Source organism: Thunnus albacares, chromosome 3, assembly GCF_914725855.1.
Source record: "Thunnus albacares chromosome 3, fThuAlb1.1, whole genome shotgun sequence".
Lineage (NCBI taxonomy): Eukaryota > Metazoa > Chordata > Actinopteri > Scombriformes > Scombridae > Thunnus > Thunnus albacares.
Window position 1 is genome coordinate 7076564 of NC_058108.1, and position 26904 is coordinate 7103467.

Consider the following 26904-nt stretch of genomic DNA (forward strand, 5'->3'; position numbering starts at 1 on the left):
ACAAAGAAAAATTGTTGAGATGAATGTTCATTTATGACCTTTGTAACAACAGTTGACAAAAAGTTATTAAACCCTATAACTCTACTTTCATTCTGGACCATTTATTGCAGTGAGACAATGCTATTTTATTTTAGTGTACTTTTCAAGCTGGATACCATCATTCACTCATTCATTATTCGGTTTATTCCTGTTAAGGTTCACAGGTGGGTGAAACTCCCATCATATGATGCCAAAGTCTCACCTGACTTTGCAGCTTTCTAAGACAGACTGACCCTCTGTGCTGCAGTGCATTCTTTCAGGTGAAAGCTAGTGAAACAGAGGCTGAAACTGAGAAGTGTTGCAGGAAATCAACTCTATAGTTTCTAACGAGGGCAGAGAGACCCCTGCCAGGCTACCACTCCTCAGGAGATAACAAGTCCACTTTCACACCTAATCAGAGTCTCCAAAGGTCACCTGGAGGAAACCTGAACGTGAAAATAAATCTTCTCCACAGGAAGAGCTGCAGATCAAACCTGGGCCCTTTATGTCATGAACTGACACTGTTGTAATTTCTGAGCTACAAGCTACACTGATGGCAAGAAAGCTCCACAGGACAAATGCACTGCTCCTAGAGACACAGTGTGAAGTCTTTACACCACTTGCAGGATGATAGTAGAGTGATAATTAACTAATCTTTGGCCTTCACGTCCGATTATTGCTTCATCTGTTCCAAGGAAAACTCTGCACACTCTACTCAAAACAACATTCATCCAATAGATGTCATATTCTTTCATCCCACTCAAAGGCAAGGACATGTGACAAGCTGTGAAAAGAACTTTCTGTTTGAATAAAGGCACTTCAGAGAGCTCTTTCTATCTGAGGTTTCACTCTCATGTCTTGTCACTGGATGGGTGCTGCATCCTTGCGTTTCTGAAATGAACTGACGTCAATACTTCAATGCAACAAGTGGGCCTACTGAACAGTCATTCAACACTTCTCATGCAGGTGCCCCGAAGAGTAGGTGAGCTCTTTATGTTATGTGATAAATTCAACACAATGCTCTGACAATTAATACATCTATTAGTTCAATATGCCAGTGTTACATTTCTAAAAAAAAAAAAAAACAATAAAGCAACAGCACAAGGACAAGACAATTTATGTATTCACAATGGCAGATGTTTCCATGAATGTCTGTCCACAGTGTCCCTTTTGAAGTGTCAGTTCAAACCACAGGAGTTTTTCTGCTGCTGAATGTCACGTGTTTTAGTGGCAGAGAGGAAATATATTCCAAACAAGACTTGTTTATCTCAAAAAACAAAACATATCAGTCATCTGCCGAGCAGTGAAGAAATACTGTGAGACAGAAAATTGTGTTTATTAGACGATGAAAAGACCACACAGACAGTCTGAAAAATGCTAAAGATCAGAGAAAATCTCTCTATGATCCAAAACTGGCTTCTTCCAACAACACGACGGGACAGTGTAAGTACATGATAGAAAAACACAGAGAAGGAGTTCATTTCGTTTGCAACGTTGCCTCTACTTCCTCCTCATGATGACAACAGATTGACATGCCCACAGACAGCCGTCCGTTGGTAGCCGTTGTTGCTGAGGTTGTTCTATGGGTTGTTCACGTTATTTACTTGCATATTTCATATTGAATTTGGGCTAAAACTTATAGGGATATATTTAGGATGTTTATATTTTGCATAAAGAACGAGAAAAAGAAGCGAAATCCGACTACTACTGTTTATGGGCAGCTTATGGAAAGCTGGCCAATAAGGATAGAGTGGGCTCACCGGGAGGGGGGCCTTAAACAGACAGGAGCTAAAACGGCCTGTTTCAGACAGATACTGAACTGAGGGGCTGCATAAAGGGCCAGTATAAGATAAATAAGGAGTTTTTCTTTTACTGTAAATCATGCAAAGATATTCCAGCAGAGCCCCAGAATAAAAATATAGACCTTGAATTCTGCATGAGACGTCCCCTTTAAGTGACTTTTCTTTTTTGTTGGTTATTTTGACTTTGTGAATTACTGTATTTGTACTTAAAAGTGAAAATACATTGACAGATAATATATGTGCTGACCTTTTTTTATTCATGATGTTTATTATATTTATTGTACTGTCTTGACTCGTGAGTCAAGACAGTACAGACTCGTGCCATTGCAGACTCGTGACTGTGAGGTGTGGTTGAAAACTTAAAAAAAAAGGTTGGGAGTGGATCTTTACACACATTATAATTGTTTTGTATTCTGGCCACCACTGAACTTTCAACACTTATGTTTTTAAACTTACAGTGAATGTGAATATGTGTTGCATAATTATGCAAAACTATATGCAAAAAACTTTCACAGACAGACCTTTACGATACCATGGCAGGAACCATGGGCAAGAGACATTGACAGTGGTTCCTGGGAGTCCATCAGGCCAGCAGGCATACTGGTCAAAGGTCCTGTTACACACCAGCCCTGCAGCGGAGAGCAGAGAGTGTGATCTGTGAAACCTGTGCTCAGAGCTTACTGTAGGTTTATTCTGCTGCATGCATCTTGTTCAGATATGAACTCATGCTGCGAGGAGAGGGGCTCACCTGTGGCGGGGGGCGTGGCGTTGATGTAGTCCAGGCACTGGTTCCTGTAGCTGCTCCACTGCTCCTTCAGAAGCTCCAGGGAGTTAGTAGAGGAGACCTGCGGGAGGACCAAACATCCTGAAGTTTCATGTTATAATGTGAAAATCCACACACACTGTTTACGTCAGTCTCCATCCCGCTTTTGGTTTGGTTTGTTGACTGTCAGTGACAATCAGTGGCTTTTGAGAAAGATGTCAGAGGATCAAAGACAGTCTGTGAAAGAGAGAAAGATGTGAGAGATTTTAGGAGTCATACCTTTGTGCAGCTGCAGAGCATGAGCAAGGCCAAGAGGAGACACACCTGGGACATCCCACTGATGCTGGGAGGATGGGGGTTGGTGGGGACCAGAACACAGAGGAGGCCCAACACATGAGGTGGTCTCAGCCCTATCTCACCGTGTGGCCTACAAACATGGTATGGAGAAGCATGTTAAAGGGGAGACATGTGTGTATGTATGTGTGTGTCTGTGTGTGTGTGTGATGGGGGTTGTTTGAACTGCAACTGAAAGAGAGATGGAGTGAAACAACAAAGACATTGAGAATCAATGAACAGAAAAAAACAACTCTCAGTGATACACTGACAGCCTCTTGCTCACACATACACACAGATAGATAGAGAGAGAGAGAGAGAGAGAGAGAGAGAAGGAGAAAACAGCACACAAATAATGAAAACCACATAGCTCCACAATTTTAAAAAGGTTGAATAATTTCTTATCCATTAGAAAAGCTCATGGGATACCTCAACTGAAGTGAAAATCACCATCACAAATCATCATTTGAGTTTTCCACACAAATGGAATAAATGTCTTATTTTGTCAGTTCATAACTCAAAGTCAATTTACTATCATGTATGACAAAAAAAGGCATCAAGAGAAGGAAATATGTGTCTCTCACTCTGGCTCCATATGCATTTCTATTTTATTTAGATGACGTTTCGGCCCTCTTCAAGAATCCCTCCTGGAAAATAAAACATCCAACTTATCTCCTCTTGGAGTGAGTGATACCTTCTCAGTACCAATATATCTTAGAGAGGATATAGAATGATTAAATTCAACAAAATGTGCTGCTACTGGATATTTCATGTTTTTGCATCTAATAGCACTTCTATGTTCAGCAATACAAGTTTTCGGTGCTCTACTCGTCTTTCCAACATATGACTTTCCACACGGGCAAGCTATAAGATAAATGACCGACTTAGTGTGACATGAAACTCCTTTTATAGAGATCTCTTTACCCGTTTGAAGATGTTAAAACTGTTACAACAGTAAGTATAATTACACTGACTACAACAACCACAGCGACCGTTGCCCTTGGGGATAGAGGTGCAAAAGTAGCTTTGGCTGGTACTGATTAAAGAGGAGGTAAATATGAGTGTACCAGGTGGTCTCTCAGGTTTTTACCTCTTTTATATACCATGAGAAATTGTTCTTTGAATACACCACTGAGTTGAGATTCAAGTATATGCAAATGTTTTGTTATTATTCCCCCTGTTCTGAGTTGTAAACATAATACCAGGGCAGAGACAGATGTTGTAAACATTCGGTGCTTAGCCCAAACCATTTTTTTCCCATTTATGGCAGCTATATACACTATTTTTGAAGCCATTTGAGATAATAGAATGCCTAAAAATCTATACATCATTGGGAAAAACCACAAAAGTTGCACAGGAAAAAAAAAATCATCCTGTAGAGTCTACATCCTATTTTGTATCTAATTGTTGTCCAACTGACTTCATAACACAACAAATGTTGAGGATGACTAATTTTCACTCCTGCCACCTAAAAAGAGGCAAAAATTGTCTGATACAAATATTGCTTACTATTTTTAAGTTACATAACATAGGTAGGGTAGGAATTTGGTGTAAGATTTGTTATACTATGCTGGTGTAGAGTTTACAGATGAATGTTTAGCTGACAAATCTGCTACATTTGAATCAATGCCATAATAGTCTGGGCTGCTCTATTAGCAAATCAAGGATCCCCAACAATGCCAAGTAAATGTAGTCTTCAATACTCTGAATTGAATATTAGGCCAACAGAAGAACATTTACTCAAATTATATTAGATTTATTTAGCAAATAGCATAGAAGGATAAACAACATATGTTATTATCTTAATGTACTTTATTTGATCTACTCCTGGTCACTCTGTTCTCCTTTCCTCCTCTTCTTAACTTCTCTCACTCTTTCAACTGCCCTCATTTATCCCTGGAAATGTCCTCCACTGAAAGAAGAAAATATAAAACAAAAATAAAGTATTAAGATTTCTAATCATAAACTTTAAATGCATTCTCTTACATCTGCTCCTGGCACCTCTGCTCCCCCTCTTCACCTGTTTTCCCCACAAGTTTTCACATTTCATTTTCTATTCTCTCCTTCATTTGTTTCCTCACTGTCTCTTTCACTCCTCCCTTTCTTCTCTCTTCCTCACTTCTCAAATTCAGACTTCCACATCTGTCTTCTTCCCACCAATTCTCCACTCCTCTCCTCCTGGCTCTTCATCACACATTTTTCTCCTCTCTCATTTCTGCTTTTCACTCCTTTTTCACTCCCCTCATCATTTCTCCTCATCTTATCCTGTTTCCTCTTCTATTCCATAGGTTTCTCTATGGATGTATTATACTGTAGGAGCTGGATACGGCACCGCTGCTCAGCCTTACAGCTTTACAGCCTTACAGCCAATTCCCTTCAAACAACAAAGGCTTGTTTTATTTACCCTCATCATGACTTCAAGGAGATATATTCTTATGGAAGAGGTACTTGGCTGATGTGTTTTGTTTGTTCAAAGGGTCCAAGACCCAGCTAGAGTCATTTTTTACATACTTCAACTCATATTCTGAATTTCATGTCATTTATTATGAATCAATGCATCAGTTTTCTAAATTTATGGATCAGAGAGAGAATTATTACTTGTATATAGATCTGTTCAGAAAACCTACTGCCAGAAATACTTTACTAAGGGCAGACGCTGATCATCCCTTACTGCTAAAAAATAGTCTCCCTTTTAGTCAGTTTTGCAGATTAAAACAAATTTGCTAGAAAACTGATGATTTTGACAGGTATATGAGTGAAATGAAAAACGAATTTCAACAAAGAGGATACAAGAAATCTGTCATAAATGTTGCTGCCACTAAAATAAAAGACAGATCTAGGTCTGATCACTTAAAAATAAACCTACAGTGAAATCAAATGACCGTATGTTTATAACATCTAAGGGTTCAGAACAGATAAAGGAAATAATAACGAAACATTGGCACATACTTGAATCTGATTCTCAACTCAGTGGTGTATTCAAAGAACAACCTCTCATGGTATATAAAAGAGGTAAAAGAGGTAAAAACCTGACATCTGGTGCACACATACTTACCTCCTCTTCAATCAGTATCAGCCCAAGCGACTCAATTGTCGCTGTGGTTGTTGTAGTCAGTGTAACCATACTCACTGTTGCAAAAGTTTTAAACATCCTCATACAGGTAAAGACATCCCTATAAAAGGAGTTATTTCATGTCACACTAAATCTAATTTATCTTATCAGTTGCCCTTGTGGTATAAGTCATATGTTGTAAAGACTTGAAAACTCATATTACCGAACATAGAAGCACTATTAGATGCAAAAACATGAATTATCCAGTAGTAACACATTTTGTTGAATGTAATCATTCCATTTCCTCTCTAAGATATATTGGTATTGAGAAGGTATCACTCCCTCAGGAGGAGGTTAGTTGGATGTTTTACTTTCCAGGAGGGAACGCTATTGGATACTGTCACCCCGTGGATTAAATATAGATTAAATATAGATTATGACTTGAAGTGTTTTCTGTAATGTACCTCTGTTTATTGGACATTCACATTAAGTTGTTAACTTTTTCTGTATATATATTAGAAATCTATTCAAAATAATTGTATTTTTAACATTTTTAAATATACTTAACCAAAGAACTGTAATGTAAAATTTAATTTTACAGTTTTGCATATGGAGCCAGAGTGTGAGACACTTCTTTCCTACTCTCAAGTCTACTTCCAGTGATCAACACCTCACTACAACCCCTGGTGTGTGTTACTTTGCCATTACAAAGAAAAGCATTAAATCAGCAAAATGTTTTGGCATATTTGCTTGAAAATGACTAAAATGCAAACAAACTGCGTATTGTGCATAAATACACATGAATGCACTGCACATTTATCTGTGAATGTATTGCAAAATCACCACACAAAAGCATCAATCATGGTAAGACAGTAGTGGGAAGTGGATCAGAGGAGAGGATGGTGAGATTTCCTCACATTAATCAACTCCTACCAGCATGTTTGTCTGTGCTTACAGCTGCAAATTTTTAGGTCCCTGCCTCCCGCCTTGGTTACTCTCTCACATTTTTAGAGTCTGTGAATGAGATCTATAACACAAACCCCCTTAAAATGGCTTGAAGTGTTTGTGTGAATGTGTGTTGATTTCCACAGCAGGCGCATTTCCTGGGGTGTCAGTTGACCAGTCTTCACCATCGAAGTTGGAGAACAAAACGAAATCTGAAACGTTTCTGCAAAAAACACCTTGACCGTGGAAACATTTTTGGCTAAAACGTTTCAAATTCCATTCTGTTCCAGTCTCTCCAGCCGTGTTTGTGTGTTTTCTGTATGTATTTGTGTTTGTATCCATGACGCTGCATTGCTGTACCTGACAAAGACCTAAGCCAAACATTGATAGCCTGACATGTTATCACAGCACACAGATGGTCACCTTCAATTTGAAAGGACTACAGAGCAAACAACAATTCGGGAAAATGCTGCTGTGTTTTCTTCCTGCAACAGGCCTTTTATCTTGTGTTGTTACAGTAATAATAACCTTCCTGTTTATGGCCACATGCTGCTCTCATCGACTGAGCAGCAAAACCAACAGAGACCAGATGGACAGACAGACAGTTTACACACTCCTGCAGGCAGATTTTCATGTAATCTGCATGTTTGGTAACAATCTGAGAGATTAAACTTCCACGACAAAATAAATTTATGATGAAATCTGCTGCGGAATTTATTGGCGAATTATGTAAACATGAATATGAATCAGAGGATGTTACCTTATTATGGCAGCTATGGAATCAGGTACCCTAGAATGCATCCAATGGGTCAAACAACAAGTGCTTTCAGTCCTGTCCCTCTGGCACCCAAAGGTCTTGCTTTGTTCAATCTGTTAGATCATGTTTTAAAGGATAAGTGTGGTGATATTCTATATTTTTCTTATTCTCAGCAAATCCCATGAAAAGATAAGGTAACACAATGTATTTCAACTAAAGAAACATTAAAAAGTCAGGACTCCATTCAACTATCCTAATTACACCTGGCTTTAAAATGTGATCTGTGTCTGGATATTTTAGGTGGATGAGGAAAAACATGTTAATGCAGCGTAAATGCACTCAGAACACAATGCGATTGGGATGTGATCGAATTGGCCAAACCATATTGAGATGTTGTCAAGCTCACATTCATAAGATAGAAATCAACCCAGTAAGTTGAAAGGTCTCCTTCGAATTTATTAGTCTCTTTGGGCAGAGGGGCAAAGCATGGTCAACAGTCCGTCAGACAAGAGGTAATACTGATTGGGAAGTATACAGGCAGCTGAGAAATATGAGCAAGACACAAACCTGCAATGCAACATGTAATGACTATAAAGAATGTTTTACTGTAAGTAAAGAAATTCAAAATCAAAACCATTATTAATACATCAGAAAAACATCCTATTAATCAAATAAGAGTTTCCAATACAATGCAACATGACTTTTTATCTATTGCTCAAGCATTTAATCAGCATTTCTCCTCTGTCTGTTTTACCTGATTCTTACCTGACTGGATTTTTAGTAATATTTCACCTTACTGCCGTTCTTTTTCTTTGAGGAAAAACAACTGCAGTGAGGTGAACTGAAGTTCAGAATGCCATTAATGAATTAAATGAACTGTGGTGCTGGACGTGATGGAAAAGAAAACAGGTTTATTAAACTAGCTTCCCATATTCTTATGTATCCACTTACTGATTTCTTCAACCTTTCTTTGTCCACATGTGAGTTACCAGCTATCTGGATATGTGCATGCATCACTCCACTCCATTAAGGAGGCCATGTACTTGATCTCAACACTCATAGACCTATATTCATTATTTGCTCTATTGCTAAAGTCTTCGAAAAATTCATTCATTATCAACTATCACATTGTCTCAGTATCAACAATTTTTTATCATCATTTCAATCTGGCTTCAGGCTCAACGACTCCACTACTACTGACCTACTTCAATTCACCAATGATGTTTTCTCTGCTGCAGATAATGGTGAACCCACAGAGGCAATCTTTTAACAAAAGCAATTGATTTTGTTGATCGCTATCTACTTTTAGATAAACTCCATGCTATCAGACTTTCTGAAAATGCAGGTCTGTGGTTCATACCTTCATAACAGTAAACAATGTCTTACATGGGAATAAATCTGATCTGTTGATTAAACAAAGAGGAGTGCCCCAGGGTTCAACATTAGGACCACTTCTCTTCACTATTTATGTAAACAATTTACCATTGATTTTCAGTAACTGTTGTGTTCAACTTTATGCTGACACTGTCATATATACATCAAACCTGATCTACCACAAATTCAAGCTTCTCTTCAGTCTGATTTCAACATCTTACAAGCCTGGCTTTCATGTAATAAACTATTGCTCAATAAAACAAAGTATATATTATATTATGATCTTTTGTACCAGACAGAAACTCAAATCCACTCCTGATTTGTAATAACCTGTAATAATGGTACTCCTCTACATAAAGTTGATAATATTAAACATCTTGGTGTATGGCTCGATTCTGATCTCTCATTCAACTCACACACTGATGTCACACTCATGTCTTACATGAAGTTAACATTGGTTTTACATCGATATAAAAATTTAGAGCCGAAAACCATGGACGCGACAGTCATAGCCGTGGGAGCAGGTGGCTTCAACTTCTCATCAGCTGCCTACAGTCTGGGTCACTACTCATCACGGTGAAACCATGGTGCGCCCTCCTCTCGATTAAGCTGTTTTTACATCCACAAACAGAGCCCGACATCAGAGACTGAACTGTCGCTTGCATCCAACTATTCCTGTAAGGGTAGGCATTCCCTTCAACCGCAGCGACAATAAAGTCAACTCAGCGTCAACAACAATCACCAAACTTCCCGCACTTCCAGATTCATTGCCAGAGTCGGGAAGCGTGACGTCACAGACCCACTGCTGCCTCCACGGCCACAGCCTGCATCGTCAGCACCCCCCGGTGAGGGCCAGTGTCAACAACAATCACCAATCCCATGACCAATCCTCCCACGCTTCCGGATTCATCGGCAGAACCAAGCACCGTCAGAGTCGGTAAGCGTGACCTCACAGACCCGCCGCTGCCTCCACGGCCACAGTCTGCATCGTCAGCACCCCCTGCTGGGGGCCAGGTCGTATTTCCCCCTGTGCAACATCGCCAATGCTTTTCTAGAAGCCTCAAGTTCCATCAGTTACCAGACTGGCTTGCCTTTTACTAATACAACTGATCTAACGTAACGTCAGTAAATTCTATCGCCATGTACACCGGATTGCAAGTTAATAATAACTATTCAAACGTTGTTTCGGTAACGTCTGTCGTCACTTGCAATGGGTTGCAAGTTACTAATCAAACTATAATGTCACTTAATAACATTCGGATTTACTGGCACCAGTTAGCCAGTTGCTAATTTATGTCACTTCAGTAAGGTCCATCATTATGTGTATCGGGTGGCTAGTTACCATACAATTAATCTAACGTCACTTCAGTAACGTCTGCTATTACGTGCACTGGGTCGCCAAATACTACTATAACATCATATCTGTAACATCTATCGTTATGTGCACTGGGTTGCATGTTACTAATACTAAATCAAACATCATTTTGGTAACATCTGTTGTTGCAAGTTATCAATATAACTAATCTAATGCCATTTCAGTAATGTCCGCTGTTACATGCATCAGGTTGCAAGCTACAAATACAACTATTCTAACGTCACTTCAGTAACATCTGCTGTTACGAGCACCGGGTTGCCAAATACTATTATAACTACTTTAATGTCATATCAGTAACATCTATCATTACGTGCACTGGGTTGCTAGTTAATAATACAACTAAATCAAACATCACTTCAGTAACATCTGCTGTTACCTGCACCGGTCCGCAAACTACTAACGTAACTAACATCAGTTCAGTAACGTCTCCTGTTACGTGCACCGGATTGCCAAATACTACAGCTACTCTAACATTATATAAGTAACATATATTGTTATGTACACCGGGTTACAAGTTACTAATACAAAATCAAATGTCACTTCATTAATGTCTGTTGTTGCAAGTGTTATGGTACCTGAAGATTCCCTAGTGCTTCCCTGTTTTTTTTCCACCTTCCCTGTGTTTCCAGTGCTCCCCTGTCTGTCTTTCTCTGTTTATATTGTGTGTGTGTGTTGGCCTGGGCGTGGCTCTCCTGGCTCCCAGCGCCAAACTCCTGGTTGCAATCAGTTCATCATCTCTCCCAGTCTGCTCACCTGCCTCTCATCATTTCATCAGCTTGCAGTATATCTACCCCGGCTCTTCATCCACTCATTGCCAGATCGTTGTTTCTGCCCAAGTGTGCCCCTGGACCATTACTCGCCCTCCAGCCCTCCAGCCCACCTACTCCCTCCCTCCCTCCCTCCCTCCCTCCTGCCTGCCCTTGCCATTCTCCCTCACTCCTCTCAGCCCTCCAGTCCTCGGCCTCAGCCTGCTTCATCCCTACTCCATCTACCTCAACTTCCACCCATTTCCCTGGCAATAAAGCCTTACTTCAATTAACATCACTCTAGTCTGTGTCTGCATTTGGGTCCACACTGCAAACCACAATAGCAAGTTACTAATACAACTCATCTAATGCCATTTCAGTACTGTCTGCTGTTACATGCATCAGGTTGCAAGCTACTAAAATCAAACGTCACGTCGGTAACGTCTGTCGTTGCGTGCACCAGGTTGCAAGTTAATAATACAACTAAATCAAATGTCACTTCGGTAACATCTGACGTAACGTGCACCGGTCTGCAAACTACTGATACAACTAATCTAATGTCACTTCAGTAACATCTGCTGTTACGTGCACTGGGTTGCCAAATACTACAACAACTTTAACATTATATCAGTAACATATATCGATATGTGCACCGGGTTGCATTAACTTCTCTTAACATCACTTCGGTGACGCCCTTCCGTGATGGCCATCAAAACACATACCATCCATGTTTACCCAAGTGGCATCAACTTCTTCTCTAATCTCCTAGCGGACAGCCGGGCCTGGTCTTCAACCATTCTCATTTAATTTCACTCCTTATAGAACTTTTACACCAAGAGTGAGCTAAAAATCCTCACCGCCTTCCTCTTTCTGCCTTCATACAATTCATGGGCCGTCTTTCCTCCCAGACATATCATCGTTACACCCATCAAAATCTCAAAGATCTCAGATTGGCTCAACCTTATCTTAAGTAACTGGAGGTTTTTGGGGGTCCGCTGTTGCCCGGGTGCTGCGGCGGATTCCCCGTAAGCTTCCCCACAAAGCAGTCAGCAACTGAAAGAACTATGCACATTAATTGTTTTCCTCAATAAATCATCCAAACGCATCTCGTTGATGGTGTGGTCCTTGCTAGTGAATTGAAGCTATTCAGCGAAGTTTCAGGAGCAGGACCACACCTCAATTACGCCACTACCGGAATTCCTATAAATACCACCTAACCCTCTCCGCTTCTTCCAATCTCGTATTCTGCGCCCCTCCCTCCCACTCTGTTTCTCTCTTCCTGTTTCTTCATGATTCTTCCTCTCCTTCGTAGGGTCCTGAGGGGTCCGCTGTTGCCCAGGTGCTGCGGCAGATTCCCCATAAGCTTCCCCACAACACAGTCAGCAACTGAAAGAACTATGCACATTAATTATTTTCCTCAATAAATCATCCAAACGCATCTCGTTGATGGTGTGGTCCTTGCTAGTGAAATGCACAGTCACATATAGGGATTTACTTGACTTACATGGGTAACTGGGCATATGAAGAGCATAGTGTGCTTGTGCATATGCATGTGCATGTGCGTGTGCATATGTGTGTGTGTGTGTGTGTGTGTGTGTTCATGTGCACATGTGTGCCATTGGGCTTCTGGCGCCTGTGTGTCTGTTTTTATTTAACCACAATACTGAACACAGGACAGCACATAGTTGCAGGATTGTCTCAAACTGATAGTCTTATCGACCTCACAGATAAGTTTTACATTACATACACAATCACACACACACACACATCAGATCATGGTCACTTTTGGGGACATTACATAGACTTACATTCATTTCCTGGAGACTTATTCTAACCCTAACCATAACCACTCTTTGCCTAACCCTAACCCAAAAATCAGCTTTTTCCCAATTGGGGACATGGCTTTTGTCCCCAAAAGTGGCCTATGACAGACCATACACACACAGACACACAGACAAACACACACACACACACACACACACACACACACACACACACACAGCAGCAGCAGCAGCATGCTGTGAAATGACGATATCTTAATGCATTTTCCAGCTTGTGTAAATCTCTGTATCCAGGTAGTTAACCTCAGTTTTAAGGCTAGTATTCAAATCCTTATCCAAATGTTTTGCAGTAATCGCTGCTTTTGGGTGAAATGTATCACATTGGATGTAATCTTTGTATCTCCAAAATGTCATCTACCTTGCTTGATGACAGAGCAGTTTTGAGTTTTTATAATAAATCCAGAGCCAAATAATCCAGTGGTAGAAGTAAAAACATAAAGATCCTCTAAACTGGTGTTAGTTTTTCACACAACAGTGATGCTACAATATGTATCTTCAGTTCTGGTTCTTCTCAGGCTCTGGCCTGAATAATGAATAACTTTCACATGCCTTGATGACACCCTAACATGATCATCATTACAAGTAATGCCTTTATTAAATTTATTGTAATTTTATGTAAATTCACTCAGTGAAACCTTTCTTTGAACTTCTGCTGTCACAGAGTCGATGCATCCTTATTGTACGTAGCTGTGCTTGACCTATTTTGCATGAAAATTCAATGGAAAAAGCTCAGCGTCCATGTCCGATAATCATATGAGCTGTATTTGTGTATTTTATTAGGAGCAAGACAAAGCAAGAGATGGAAAGCAAGCAAATATCTGCATAACCATGCTCACTGATTTGTATAAGCACAATCAGCCTGTGTGAGTCATGGCTTTTCCTTTGGAATATTCTTGAATGATGTGCTGCTCATATGAGGCCGCATGTAAATCTAAACGCATGACCAGCGCTCACACATACTTCTCTCTCTCTCTCTCTCTCTCTCTCTCTCTCTTTCTCTGTATTTGTGTTCGGTGTCTCAAGGGATATTTGCTTAAACAGCCATAAATTAAGCTATAACTTGCATTGTTCATTCATCTCGTTCTCTCTTACACACTCACACAAACACACGTTCCCTTCGCTCTTTGGGGATGAACAAGGTGGATGTGAAAAAGATAATCATTGACTGTATTTTACACTCTTTGCTTATAACACAAATTATCGACAGAAGAGGCCACAACCTGCTCTCCTCTATTAACTGATGAACAAAACAACATTACTGATAACAATACTGCTCTTTACCCTTTTGTTTGAATCATTGCTACCCTATGTTCTATTATCTGTCTCTTTCATTCACGGTTTTCGTCCTCAAAGACAGTGTGTGTCTTGCTCTTTCATTTTCTTTCTCAGTCTGCATCCATGTGTCTGAAGTAAGACCAGGCCTCTCTCCTCCTACACATTTCCACTTAAGTGCACAACATACATGCTTGTCCTGGGGGAAAATGAGCAGAAGAGAAGCAGAGGGAAGCAGAGAGAGAAGTGTGTGACAGATGATCATTTGAAAATCTGAGAAAAACTCCTTATCAAACATCAAGGGCACTGATCTCAAACGATCAAACGACCAATAATGATGTCTATCAGGAAAACAGACTGATCTCCATTATCATTAAGGTCATGCTGTCTGCTGCACTGTGCATTTGTATTTGTGGCATAATGTTATTGAATAATTGCATTACCCACCACCAGCACCTCCTAATTATGTTGTTTAAATCAATAAGCCGTCTCTGTGTGATGAGGAGTGGGCAATTAGGCAGAGTATGAGGAGTATGTAGGTGGTAACAGAGACAGGAGTGCAGTGGCTGTAATGGAGCTAAACAGTGCTGTAATTATATTGTTTCTGGCTTGGTGAGTTGCTGTGCCCCACATGGAGACTAACAGCCAACTGCTCTTAAGCTCCGATATCATTCCTCCGCATAACTTTTTTCCTCTTTATTTCTGTCTGTCTTGCTTTCTTTCTGCCCATTTCAAACTACATGTTGTGAGGAAATAATTCAAATTTCAGAGGGTTGGTTCATAAAAATTACATAAAAAGTCCTTATACCTTAAATGGCCTTTAGTGTGGTAATTGTTGGGAAATTGTTGTTTTTCATGTTTACTCATTTAATAGGGGTTTTCATAAGGACATATCAAAATACTAAAATACATTTTTCATGTTCTAATCCTGTGTTCCCATGTGATTTGCCAAATAAATGCTAAAAGATTCATTCATTTAAGTCTCTCTCTTTTCTCTTCCTGTAAGACATTCAAATATTTTTGATGACTCAAACTTGGAAATGTTTACATACATGTATACAATCAAATGTGATTTGGAACAACTGGGTAACCCTGAACTTTGTTTACATTTCCAAAGGAGCTCAGATGATGTCTAATTTATTAATTTCTTCCTTGTTCTCTTCCTCTCAATAATGCTTGTGAAGGAGGTGTGTGGCCGACACTTGTCTACTGCTCCACAATGCCCACCTTCAAGCGATCCAATCAAATGTGAGGGATTTAATTTAAATCCCTAATTAGTTAATTAAGTAGAATATATTGTCATTAAGTTAAGTTAAAAAGATTCTTGATTGACTGGAAAATAAATAGTAATATAAATAGTAATTCAAAACACTCAGTTAAAGACTTACATCATCATTCAGCCAGGGATGCTATATCTAGCTAGCTAGAGATTTTTTTTTTGGTTTTATGCTCCCAAGTTTCAAAATATCTGTCTCTGAGATTTCTGCCTGCACCCCAACAAAGTGGAGGGGATTAATATGTGCTGCTCAAAGAACTGGAACATTACATTTGGCAGTTTGTCTTCAATTTCCTCATTACATGGAAATAATAAATCTAATCCACCAAGAATCCACCAACAATTTTCATGGAACACATTTCTGCAAAAGATTTGGTCCCAATTAATGAAGCAAAGTTTTCAGGCAGCCCACTGAAGTATTGGCTCATTGGCATCAACTGTTCTCAATATGCTCCACAATCATTGGATCATCCAAAGCTGTGTGGCCAGTAAAGTCCAATCATATTCATGGACATGGACATTTTAACCAGACACTCATCACTGTTGCTCTGCTGACTATTCTTATGCCAGCACTGTTTGCTGCCACACCCCCCTCCACCACCCCAACCTCCCACTTATGTGATGTTTTTGTATTGTTGATTTATGTTTATGAGAGGGATTAGTTTAGCTCTCTCAGCTGAAGCCTCGTGGCTGCTTGGATTCTTTAAGAGCTCTATGCTGTAAGTGGTCAATTTACTGCCGTAAATGTGACTGAATGACAGTGTGGATTATCTGCTTACTGTAAGACAGAGACTGTTTCTGAAAAGACATACCGCTGCAAGTATTTTGTGGTAAATTTGTCAGAGCTTAGCGCACCAAAAGCTAAATTCTATTCACCTCCATTTTGTTGGAGTGAATGGAATTTTGTATTGGCAGCAGAAATTTTAAAAATGAATGTCTAAAGCCTGGACAAAAAAACCTGAATGGCTAAATACCACTAGAGGTAAATGATAAAATATGTTTTTTTTTTCTTTTGGTAATTCTGGTAAATTGATCCGCACACAGCAAGTTTATATGCACAGATATGAAATATGTCCTTTCCCTCATGCAGCACTCTTTTCTGGTTGCTGTCCTCTTCATGGACAGTTCATTGTTGGCGAACCATCAGGTGTACTTGGCTAGTGACAATCACAATGGTGTGTGTGCGGGTGTGTTTGTTTGTGTGTGCGTGCATGCAAGCGTGTGAGACAGTGTTATGATTAACCGAGGTGGGTGATGGAGGTGATCCAGAATCTGCTCCCTCAGCAGATGTTACGCTTCACAAACAGAGCAAGAGCCACCTTTTGCTCTTTTCATCTATCTCTCTGTCTTTTCTCCCTTCATCGGAGTTTATCCTTGTCCTTTCGCCACTCTTCTATAACTCTCTGACCACTCAGAAGAAAACTGTCATCAGCCAAAGCTTTCACAGAGTCTTCTCCTTCCCTGTTCCCTTACTTATTGTGTCCTTTTTCCTTCTCAAGGGAGAATTGTCTCGCCATCTTGTTTCCTGTCTAATTTGGCTCATGTGGGAAGACGGCGCAATGGGAAACACGCAGATACGGCAGATCAGGATCTGACAGACATATTACACTTTACATAAAATATTGTTTTTCTACATTTATACAAATACATACAGTACCAGTCAAAAGTTTGGACACACTTTGCCTTTGTCTTGAATGTGTCCATTGATGATGTCCCATTAATACTTTAGCCCCATCTAAGCCTGAGATAAAGTGTTTTTCATTCTTCACTGCATGTAGAAAACATGGCAGTGTCAGCTTTCTTCTTCATGGTTCTCATATTAAAATAGTGGAGATAGTTTGGCTCCCAGCACTAATGAAAATATCATTCTCCAACCACCATCACTTCCACCTAGGAGACATCTGGGTTGGAAAGCAGTTTGCTTACTGCTGAGCCACTGGCAGATGGTGTGAGTAGCTTTGAGCTGATCACTAAATTCAGAATAAGGTGGTATTTCTGTCTAATCCGATGAAATCATGGCAACGCTGCATCTGAGGGCAAGTGTCCAGTGTATTCAACGGTGTCCAGATGAGCGTTGTAAAAGTTGCGTGTGAACGAAGGAGAGAAAGGGAGATAGAGAGAGGGAGAGCACGTGGGAAGAAGGCTTGGCCAGTACATACCATTCTCAGTGTCCCGTGGAGAATGCCAAGAGCCAGACCCTAAATCCTCAGCCATGCGCTCCCTGGACTCCTCCATAAAAATGCTTCACTTATACCACAGATATCCTGCTTGCCATATATCCTCCTTCAGCCTCACATTGCTCCCACACACAACCCCTCTCCTATGGAAACAAATGACACCATGCTCCCCTGCCAGCACAAACACACACAATTTACACAATAAAATGAGTTAATAAGTAGAAAATATATTACATCATGTAACTTACTGTAGATTTACTGAACTGCAGATGCATGCATACAAATACTCAAAGTGGTGCCCCCTTTTGTCCAATTAGTTAAAGCTATAGCCAGTAGCCAGTTAGCTTAGCTTAGCATAAACAAAGAACAAAGAAAGAGCTATCTTGGCTCTGTCCAAAGGTGACAAAATCTGCCTACCAGCACCTCTAATTAACATATTATGTCTCATCTGTTGTATGTGGGGCTATGTGTTGAACTATGTCCTGGCTTGGAGCAGTTTTCACTGGTTTCTTGGCAACCACAGTGTGATGACAAGACTCCAGGGAATCACTTCACCTGGTCAAGAAATTATCCTGCACATGACACCCCATAGATTAGCGATCTTTACAGGTGCTGCAAGGTGTATTTTGTCACCATCGGACAGAGGCAGGCAAGCTGTATCCCCCCAGCTTCATATTTACAGACATAAATATATTGTACAGACATGAGAGTACTATCAATCATTGAATATATGGCAAGACAGCAAATAAGAATGTTTCCCAAAAAAGTGGCTATTCAGCAGCATCTGAGCTATAGTTGTGGACAGTGTTAAGCAAGTTACTTGAAAAATGTGATCCATTACTAATTACTTATGGAAAAAATAATAACATTAACTGAATAATTACACATCACAAAAAATTATTTGTTACACAAGTTACTTTCATTCCTTACCCCAGTTCCGTCAAAAGTGCCTTCCAACAACTTTAAAGCCTCCACATTTACACATCATATCTTCTGTATTAAATACACACAAAAATAGGAAACCAGACATTTTGGTTTACCAAGCAGCCAGCCTACAGTCTGGAGGTATTTATTGACTCCAGAAGTCCTGTCCTCATTGTGAAACTGCACAGTCTCTGCAACTCTGAAAACAAGCTGATTCCTGAATGAAGGCTGACCAGCAGCTAACTTTAGAAAGCCAAGACACATTCTAGGCTTAAGAAGACATCACAAGTAAACAAGACAACTTTGGAGTTACCATATTTCGCTGCCTTCCCACGTCTCCAGCTCCTGTGCCAAACCAAACCCCAGAATGACAAAGTAACAGAGCGTTACTTTCACTACTGTGACTTAGTAATGCATTACATAACACCAGTAGTTGACATATATACACAATCACCAGCAGTGGTGGAAAGTACATGCACTCAAGTACTGTACTAAAGTACAATTTTGAAATATTTGTACTTTACATGAGTTTTTCCATTTGATGCTACTTTATACTTCCTCTCCACTACATTTCAGAGGGAAATATTGTACTTTCTACTCCACCACATTTATTTGACAGCTTTAGTTACTTTCCAGATGAAGATTTTATATAATGGATAATATAACAAGCTTTTAAAATACAACACATTGTTGAAGATGAAACCAGTGGTTTCCAAACTTTTTGGCTTTTGACGTCTTACAAAAAGCAGTGTGTAGTCGGGGTCACATTTCACATGTCTATGAGTTGTTAACAGCTCCACCAAATAGTGATTTTTCCCTCTAAACTTCTCACATGGTTTCATTTCAATAAATGTTCAAATGATCCAAAATTTCACCAAAAATCAAAGATTAGGAAAAAAGTCCAAAAACTGAAAACAGATTTGTGTATTGTTTTTTCTTCTTTCCTCTCCCATTAATCATCTCATGTCAAGTAGTTGAAACTAGCTCCACCTCCAGCAGCTACAACAGTAACATGCTGCTTACACACTGAAGCTTCAGTATTAATAATCTAATGATGTCATATATAATAATATAGCGGTCAGAGGGACCAAACCACTACTTTTACTGCAATACTTTAAGTACATTTTGTTGCTAATACTTGTGTACTTTTACTTAAGTTGGATTTTTCATGCAGGACTTTTTACTTGTAATGGAGTATTTTTACTTTGCTGTATTGGTACTTTTACTTAAGTAAAGAATCTGAGTACTTCTTCCACCTCTGATCACCAGATGGATATGCAAAAGGACAAAAGGACAGGTGAACCAGGGCTGATCCATGGTGTCTCCCACAGCTCTATCCCTGTGGGGAGAAATGTCACAAGTGAGTGTGTTAGTGTGTATCATATCTAAACTAACCCTCCCACCTGTCTGTCAGGCATTTGCTGAGGGCGCATCTGCTAAACACCTCCCGACACACATCGTCACACCTGTGACAGCCGCAAACATGAGGGACACAAATTGGTGTTGGGCAGCCTGATACACCACAGTAACCAGCTTAACACATGAATGATCGGGAGCTGTTTTTATGTACTTGATAATGCACAAATGCTGACGTAAAAACAACAAGCTGCTGCATTTAAGGAAGAAAAGTTTGAAATCTTTTCAGTCATGTTCCTATAACTGTTCAGTCTCAGTGTGTCATCTCTGCATGTGTTCACCCGCATACATGCATGCATGCGTGTTTCAAGGAATGTATAAAGACAATCATGGTACCCACATAGTCACCACGGCACATGAAAACACGCGCTAGATGGGTGGCTCGGGGGCAGACACACAACCATCCGATTCTTCTGACCATCAGTCAGAAACTGAAGAACACTGAGTAAACATTTGGAAAAGTGTGATTACGTAATTACAGCAACAACAAACAAATTCTGCAAAGTCTGTACCACAAGATTTCATTCACGCTGTTTTATATAAATTCCTGACATACATTTGGGAAATCTGGGGAAACTGTAATTTAGAAGTTATTTTGGGTCACTTTGATTTGATGTTGCCATTTCAACTCTGTGCAATTTCTTTGAGTTCCAGAAATTGAGGTGGTAAGATGTGATTTGAAAGCTAACAAGAAGGAAATCTATTTGAAGATCAGCCCACATCAGTCATAAAATAGACAATGCAACCTGCATCTTCCAGTAAACAATCTCAAAACCAACTGGCACGTAATGTACAGTAAACAGCCTAAAATGGTCTATGCTTTATTAGGACACAGTTTTGACATAATAAGGACATTATCTACACTAACTGAAAACCAAATGCTCTTTGTGAAGCCCTGTGGCTGGAAAAAAGCAGTGCTCTACACAAACAGATCACGACTCTGCACTCAAGGAAAAGCAGTTGGACAATCAGAGCTTCAGAGCTCCACATCATTCTCTGCCTCAGTAACCATGGCTGTGTGACAGATGTGACAGAAATGAAAAAAAATCTCGTGTCCATTGTGAAATGACAAAGTGAACACAAACTTAGCCTTGGAATATAATTGTATTGGCAGAGGTGGGTGTGAGTACCTTCGGCAACGTTACCATGACAGCAGTGAATGAGATCAGATAACTGGGCTTCTCTTTACGGGATTAAAAATCTTCAATGGATGATTTTGTGAGCATGTTAATATTCGGGAACCATTAGTGAAAATAATGTCAGTCATTTCCTGTTTTGTCTAGTTTTATCTAACTGTTCTTATCATTTTATGTTTTTAGCAATTTTTAACAGTATTTCATTGTCCCTGTGTTTAATCACTCCATTTTCACAAATCAGTTTCTTGTTATTACTTGTTTTTACTTTTGTTCTTTGTTTTTTTTACGGAGCCCCTTAAGTCCCAAAAGGTGGTATTTTTTTTTATCTTGTGCGCACAAGATACTATCTTTTTCCCACATGATATTAACTTGTGTGCACAAAATTAAAAAATACCACCTTTTGGGACTTTAAAACATAGCAAATTGACTATTCTAAATAAAACAATGAACGCTGCCATGTTTCTAACATACTTGAGAAATCAACAAACTATTAAAAGCTATAAATGCAACTTGCACCCATGGTCTTCAAAGCAGAGGCCTATCATGCCTTTACTGTACAGATATTAACCTGTTCCCACATGATAATCATCTTGTATGCATAAGATAATATATTGTGCACACAAGATTAAAAAAATACCACCTTTTGGGACTTTAGGGGCTCTGTAGTTTTTTCATTCTGTTCATTGGAAAGTATTTTGTAACTTTTTTATGAAAAGTTTATTATTAAAAAAGTTAATATTCCACATCTGAAAGCTTGTCAACATATTTAAGAATCACTTTAATATGTATCTAAATGTAATTTCCATGGTATTATTTAAAGTTTATGTTGAGAGGTCAAAGCCATTTCGTGCAAACATGGCATTTCCTCTTGACAGTTTTGTCTCAAAGCACTGGATACACAAACAAAAAGACATGAGTTAAATGTGTATCCAAAGAGACCTAGTCTTCCCTAACCGCACACATCTGACGGACAGGAGTTGTCAAACAATCATTCTTGTCTTGCTGCCTCACTTCACTCCTACTGGCTGTCTGAGGTCTTCACTCTTAGATCATATCTATAAACTCCACAAACCTCTCAATATATATCTGATATGAACAAAGCAGCTCAGAAGCTTGACTGAATCCTCAAATCCTACAGGAATACTGCAAGAAATCTGTGGTGACCTTTAGACTGACTGACGGCACAGGGGACTGACAGTTATCTGCCCAAATTGTGTTTCCTGCTTTAGCACATTCTTATTGCAACAGTTAAACAAAACTGCTCTGTGTTAGAACTTAAACTAGACAGATTATGTATCAGTGACTTTTAGTAATAGTAACTTAATAGCAAATATGTGTCCATTTAAGAAAAGCATTTCTTACAGAGAGCCTGATTTTGATCGCAAGTTTTCCTCTGAGACATGAGTAATCTGATTAATGATGGACACCCAGAGATATAGTTATCTTCTAATATCAAATACTTCTGTATAGCTGCATCAGCAACTTAAAAGTAGTGAAGGAAGGAAGGTATGTATTGTTTTCATCACCTCTTTTGAATAGAAATAACTGATTTACATGCTGCTTACAAATGTGGCACTTTTGGAAGGATTCATTCAACAGTTGATTTCCATTCACAGTACATAACATTTTCCCTACAGTATTAATCTTTAAGTATTAAAAAACATGCTGATCTATGAAAGTCTATTTCATCATCCACTAAACATGTTGAGTTTATTGCTGTAATTAATTCTAAACCCATTAAAAAGATGATAGTGTGCCTATTTCTCTCTTTTCCCAATTCCCTCTGAAGGATTGTATCTGTAAGTATGAAAAGTGAGGCAAGTAAACAATTCAGGTCCATTTTTCTCTGTCAGATAAGATACATTTTGGATCTAGTGAAGAAACATAATTAGATAATTCTGTTAAAGCTAAATAGACCCATATGTGCAAGAGGCAGCTAAGGACACCAAGCTTAATCTTTCTCTCTGTGAGTGTGCATGCATATGCATCCTGAAGGGCCTGGCTCATAACATAGCAGAGTTTGTTTGGTTGCAGTCTTACTCCCCTTAAATCATATTACAGATAATCACATTTATTAAGAGGTAAAAGTATGTCAAAATCTCAACTACTGTTTGTGAATCCAAATTTTTCCAAAATGGTTGAAACACGTATCCAGTTTTCATTAATATGCTCCTGAAATCTGTCTATAATCACGGGTCTTTTAAAGAGCCAAAGATGAACATGTGCAGTCATCTTTCTGAAAAATGAACAATGGCATCTACAGGCAATAAATAAAAAAAAGACTGTTCCAATACGTAATACCACTCCTGAGCAGAATGGGAGGATCGAGCAGTTAGTAGAGAAACAGCTGAAGTGGAATTCCTCCCAAAACCAAAGGGAGAGTAATGTCTTTTCTAATGACTGAAGCAAAGGATTTTCAAGGGTCTTAATTTCATTTTCAAGTGTAGGGTGAAGAGAATTTTTATTAGCTTAAATAGGCTAGTTTACGTGGATGAAATATAATTCAAAAGAAATGGCCTTCATGTTATTCTAAGGCTATCAATGAGGACACCACAGCATCAACCCTCACAGACAAATAATCTTCCCAGATTTGAAGGCTGGCAGAATCACAGCAACCAGGTGGCCCTGCTCAATGAAGTGGCGGTGTAGTTTCAGGCCTTCCCAGGATAAGGAGCAATCAAATCTTAAAACAATTAAAGGTCTTGCACATCCACACAGGTGTTTTCAATTATTCTGGCTGATTAGTGCTCTGCTCAGGTTGAAGTTGGCCGGAACTGTGCTGGGAGTTGGCTGAGTTAATGTACTAATGGACTCCGGCTCTTTCCCAGAAGATATTTTGACTTGTCATTGCAGGGAAAGCACATGTGTTATCAATATAAAACCGTAATCACTTTCTTCTGAAGCAAATTAACATGTCACCCAACGCAGCTGTGTGGCTCATTGACGTATTTTTTTGGACAACAACGAAGGTCTGTGGCACTGAGGAATATGATATATCAGGCTTTGGATACACACACACAATACTTGTAAGTGTGATAAGTTCATTGTTGGTTTGGCTCTGCACTTGGGATTTGTTGACAATAAGATATAGATATAGATTGCCAGCCTTATCCTTTAACTGTGTTACATCACATTCAATAGCTTTAGAGCACCCATTGTTGTCTTCTATCCTAAGGTAATATAAAGGGAGCAAGACCAAACCACTTTTACATGTTGTTTATAATAAGCAAAGATTTAGTGATGAAACAAAAGAAATGTACCCAGGCTTCAAATGCATTGAAAGACACTCTGAATGAATAAGGTCCTGTTTCTATAATAAATGATCTAATTTCCATTTCAAACATAGTGGCTCATCTGACTGAGACAAGTAAATTAGAAATTCAAACCAACGTCTTTCCACCCGCTGGCCAGATCAGTCAAATGTACATAGAGGCTCTCGGAGCAGATAACATGAGGTGTTTGATAATACGATGTCACCAAATCATGCATGCAACACATAAATTAACAACCCTGCACACACACACACACACACACAAACCCGCTACTTATCAAGCGTATAGAATCTGTGCAGTGACTTATCAGCATTGTAATAGAATGTGGGGCAGCACACACAGAGCAGTATATATGTAGAGATTGGACTGCAGATGGAGAGCTGGATGGCAGAAAGATGTAGAAAAACCCCAGAGGAAATGAGAACCCAAGTGGACAGCCAGGCACTGGTTATATGCCTTCTGTAAACCAGTGCTCACATTGCACGCTATCATCTGAACAAATGGAAAAACAACTGTTGACAGTTGAAGCTGTGTTTATGAGGCTATGGTAAGGATTATCCTGTGTATACAAAGAAAAAACAAACACACAAGACCAAAAGGTAAGGGATGGATTAAACTGTGTGTTAATCTACTTTCGTGTAAACTGCAATCATTTGCATTTTCAGCTAACTAGCTTACATTCACAGTAGTAACCTGCTGTCCGTTAAGGTCAAGGAGCATGATAATTAGCTAGCGTTTACTACTTTATATTGTGTGGTTGCAGGCTACATCTAAAACAGCCCAGTATTTCTTGTGTGGAAGCCAGCCCCAGATGCTACAGTACAGGAATGTGGCAAAATGTTAGCAGCTCTGTCCTGCTCTTTATTGGATTTGAGAACATTTACACACCAGCAGTATCATCCAAATTCAACACACAAGATAGATTTATGTTTGCCAAACACCTGGTTTAGTCCTCAACCTCCAAATGTGTTTAAACATACAAATAATAAAGCATAAATATAACCTCAGTGTTGCTTTTCCAAGTATGTTTTGTCCAGATATGTTAGAATGAAAATATCAGTGTGATCTCCCATTTTTACCTCATCACACGGTACTATAATATGAGATCTGACTAGTTACCCTGCAATAAGTACATTCCATGTTGTCTACATGGATCATTATCTGGTGAGGATACTGAACTTTTGCCTGGGACATACAGCTTTAGCTTCAGTCATTTAGCATGATATTATGCACAGTACTGTGCAAACGTTTTAGGTACAAGATGTTTAGATTCTTATCCATTATGTAATAACATCAGAGAAGCGTCTGATTGGTCCCAAACTTATTCTGCAACACGACAATGACGCCATACAACCAGAGTCTAAAGAGCTATCTTCACCAACAAGAAGAACAAGGAGTCCTGCAACAGATGTTATGGCCCCCACAGAGCCCTGATCTCATTATCATGGAGTCAGTCTGGGGTCACATGAAGAGACAGAAGCAGCTGAAACAGTCTGAATCCACATAACTGTGGCAAGTTCTCCAAAATGCTTCTAACAATCTACCTGCCAAGTACCTTGAAAAACTGTGTCCATATGTATACCAAGGAGAACTGGTGCTGATTTAAAGGCAAAGCATGCTCACACCAAATCTTGATTTCATTTAAGATTGTTCTGTTTACTGCACTTTGTATGAAGTTAACTGATAATAAAAAATGTTCCTGAGATTATTTTTGAAAGCATCTTCACTTTACTTTTAGTGTCTAAAACTTATGCAGAGTACTGTATGTCTCCATCATAAATTCATGATAAATTCAGCTTCCGACAGTTGTCATTTTGGAAATCAAATCTCCATTTTTGTCTACTTCTGTCTGGAATCAAAGGCCCATTGTTTAAAACATTACTAAGGATTTCAAGTGGTAAATTTGCCAGCGTTATCATTGTCACTGTACATGTGCAGTGTTAGGAAAGCTTGACAGGTATAGCAACAGTAACCAAGGGGGGCGGGCCTTAGCGAACAGTCAAGTAAGAGCTCTCTTTCTGTGCCTCTGCATCAGTGTTCAGGAGCGAAGGATTTTCCTCTCAAATGTCGGCATGTACACCCACGTGATCGCAGATTGTCATCCGTATAGAGTCAAAATCCATGTAACCTGAGTGTCAGAGCTGGTATGTTCAATCCTGCCGTTCCTTCCATAATCCCCTCTACAGCTCGCTCTCTCTCCTGTCCAAGCTTCATCCCACTGTCCATTATTAATGGGGTCGAGCCTGCTCTGCAGAGAGTCAGAAGGTATGACAAACCTGCTGCTACACACAAATATTTACACTCAACAGGCTCAGTGTGAGTGTGTCTGCATGAGTGTGTGTGCTGTAGACAAGAGTGTAAGTTGTGTAAATTGCCAATATAGAGCTGCCTTAAACATCTGAGATGAAGACAGCAGGACTTTGCG

The 26904-nt window shown here is 39.5% G+C and overlaps 1 protein-coding gene across 1 annotated transcript in view; it reads right to left on the bottom strand.

The window, feature by feature from the left end:
- Positions 1-26904, bottom strand: part of gcgrb (glucagon receptor b) — a 55494-nt gene that overhangs the window by 11333 nt on the left and 17257 nt on the right. Inside the window, exons 2-4 of the mRNA XM_044339729.1 lie at positions 2863-3010; positions 2569-2665; positions 2342-2449 (exon numbers count right to left, since the gene is read on the bottom strand). Of these exons, the coding sequence (XP_044195664.1) occupies positions 2342-2449; positions 2569-2665; positions 2863-2916 (259 nt within the window). The 5' untranslated portion in view covers positions 2917-3010. The remainder of the gene's footprint in view (positions 1-2341; positions 2450-2568; positions 2666-2862; positions 3011-26904) is intronic.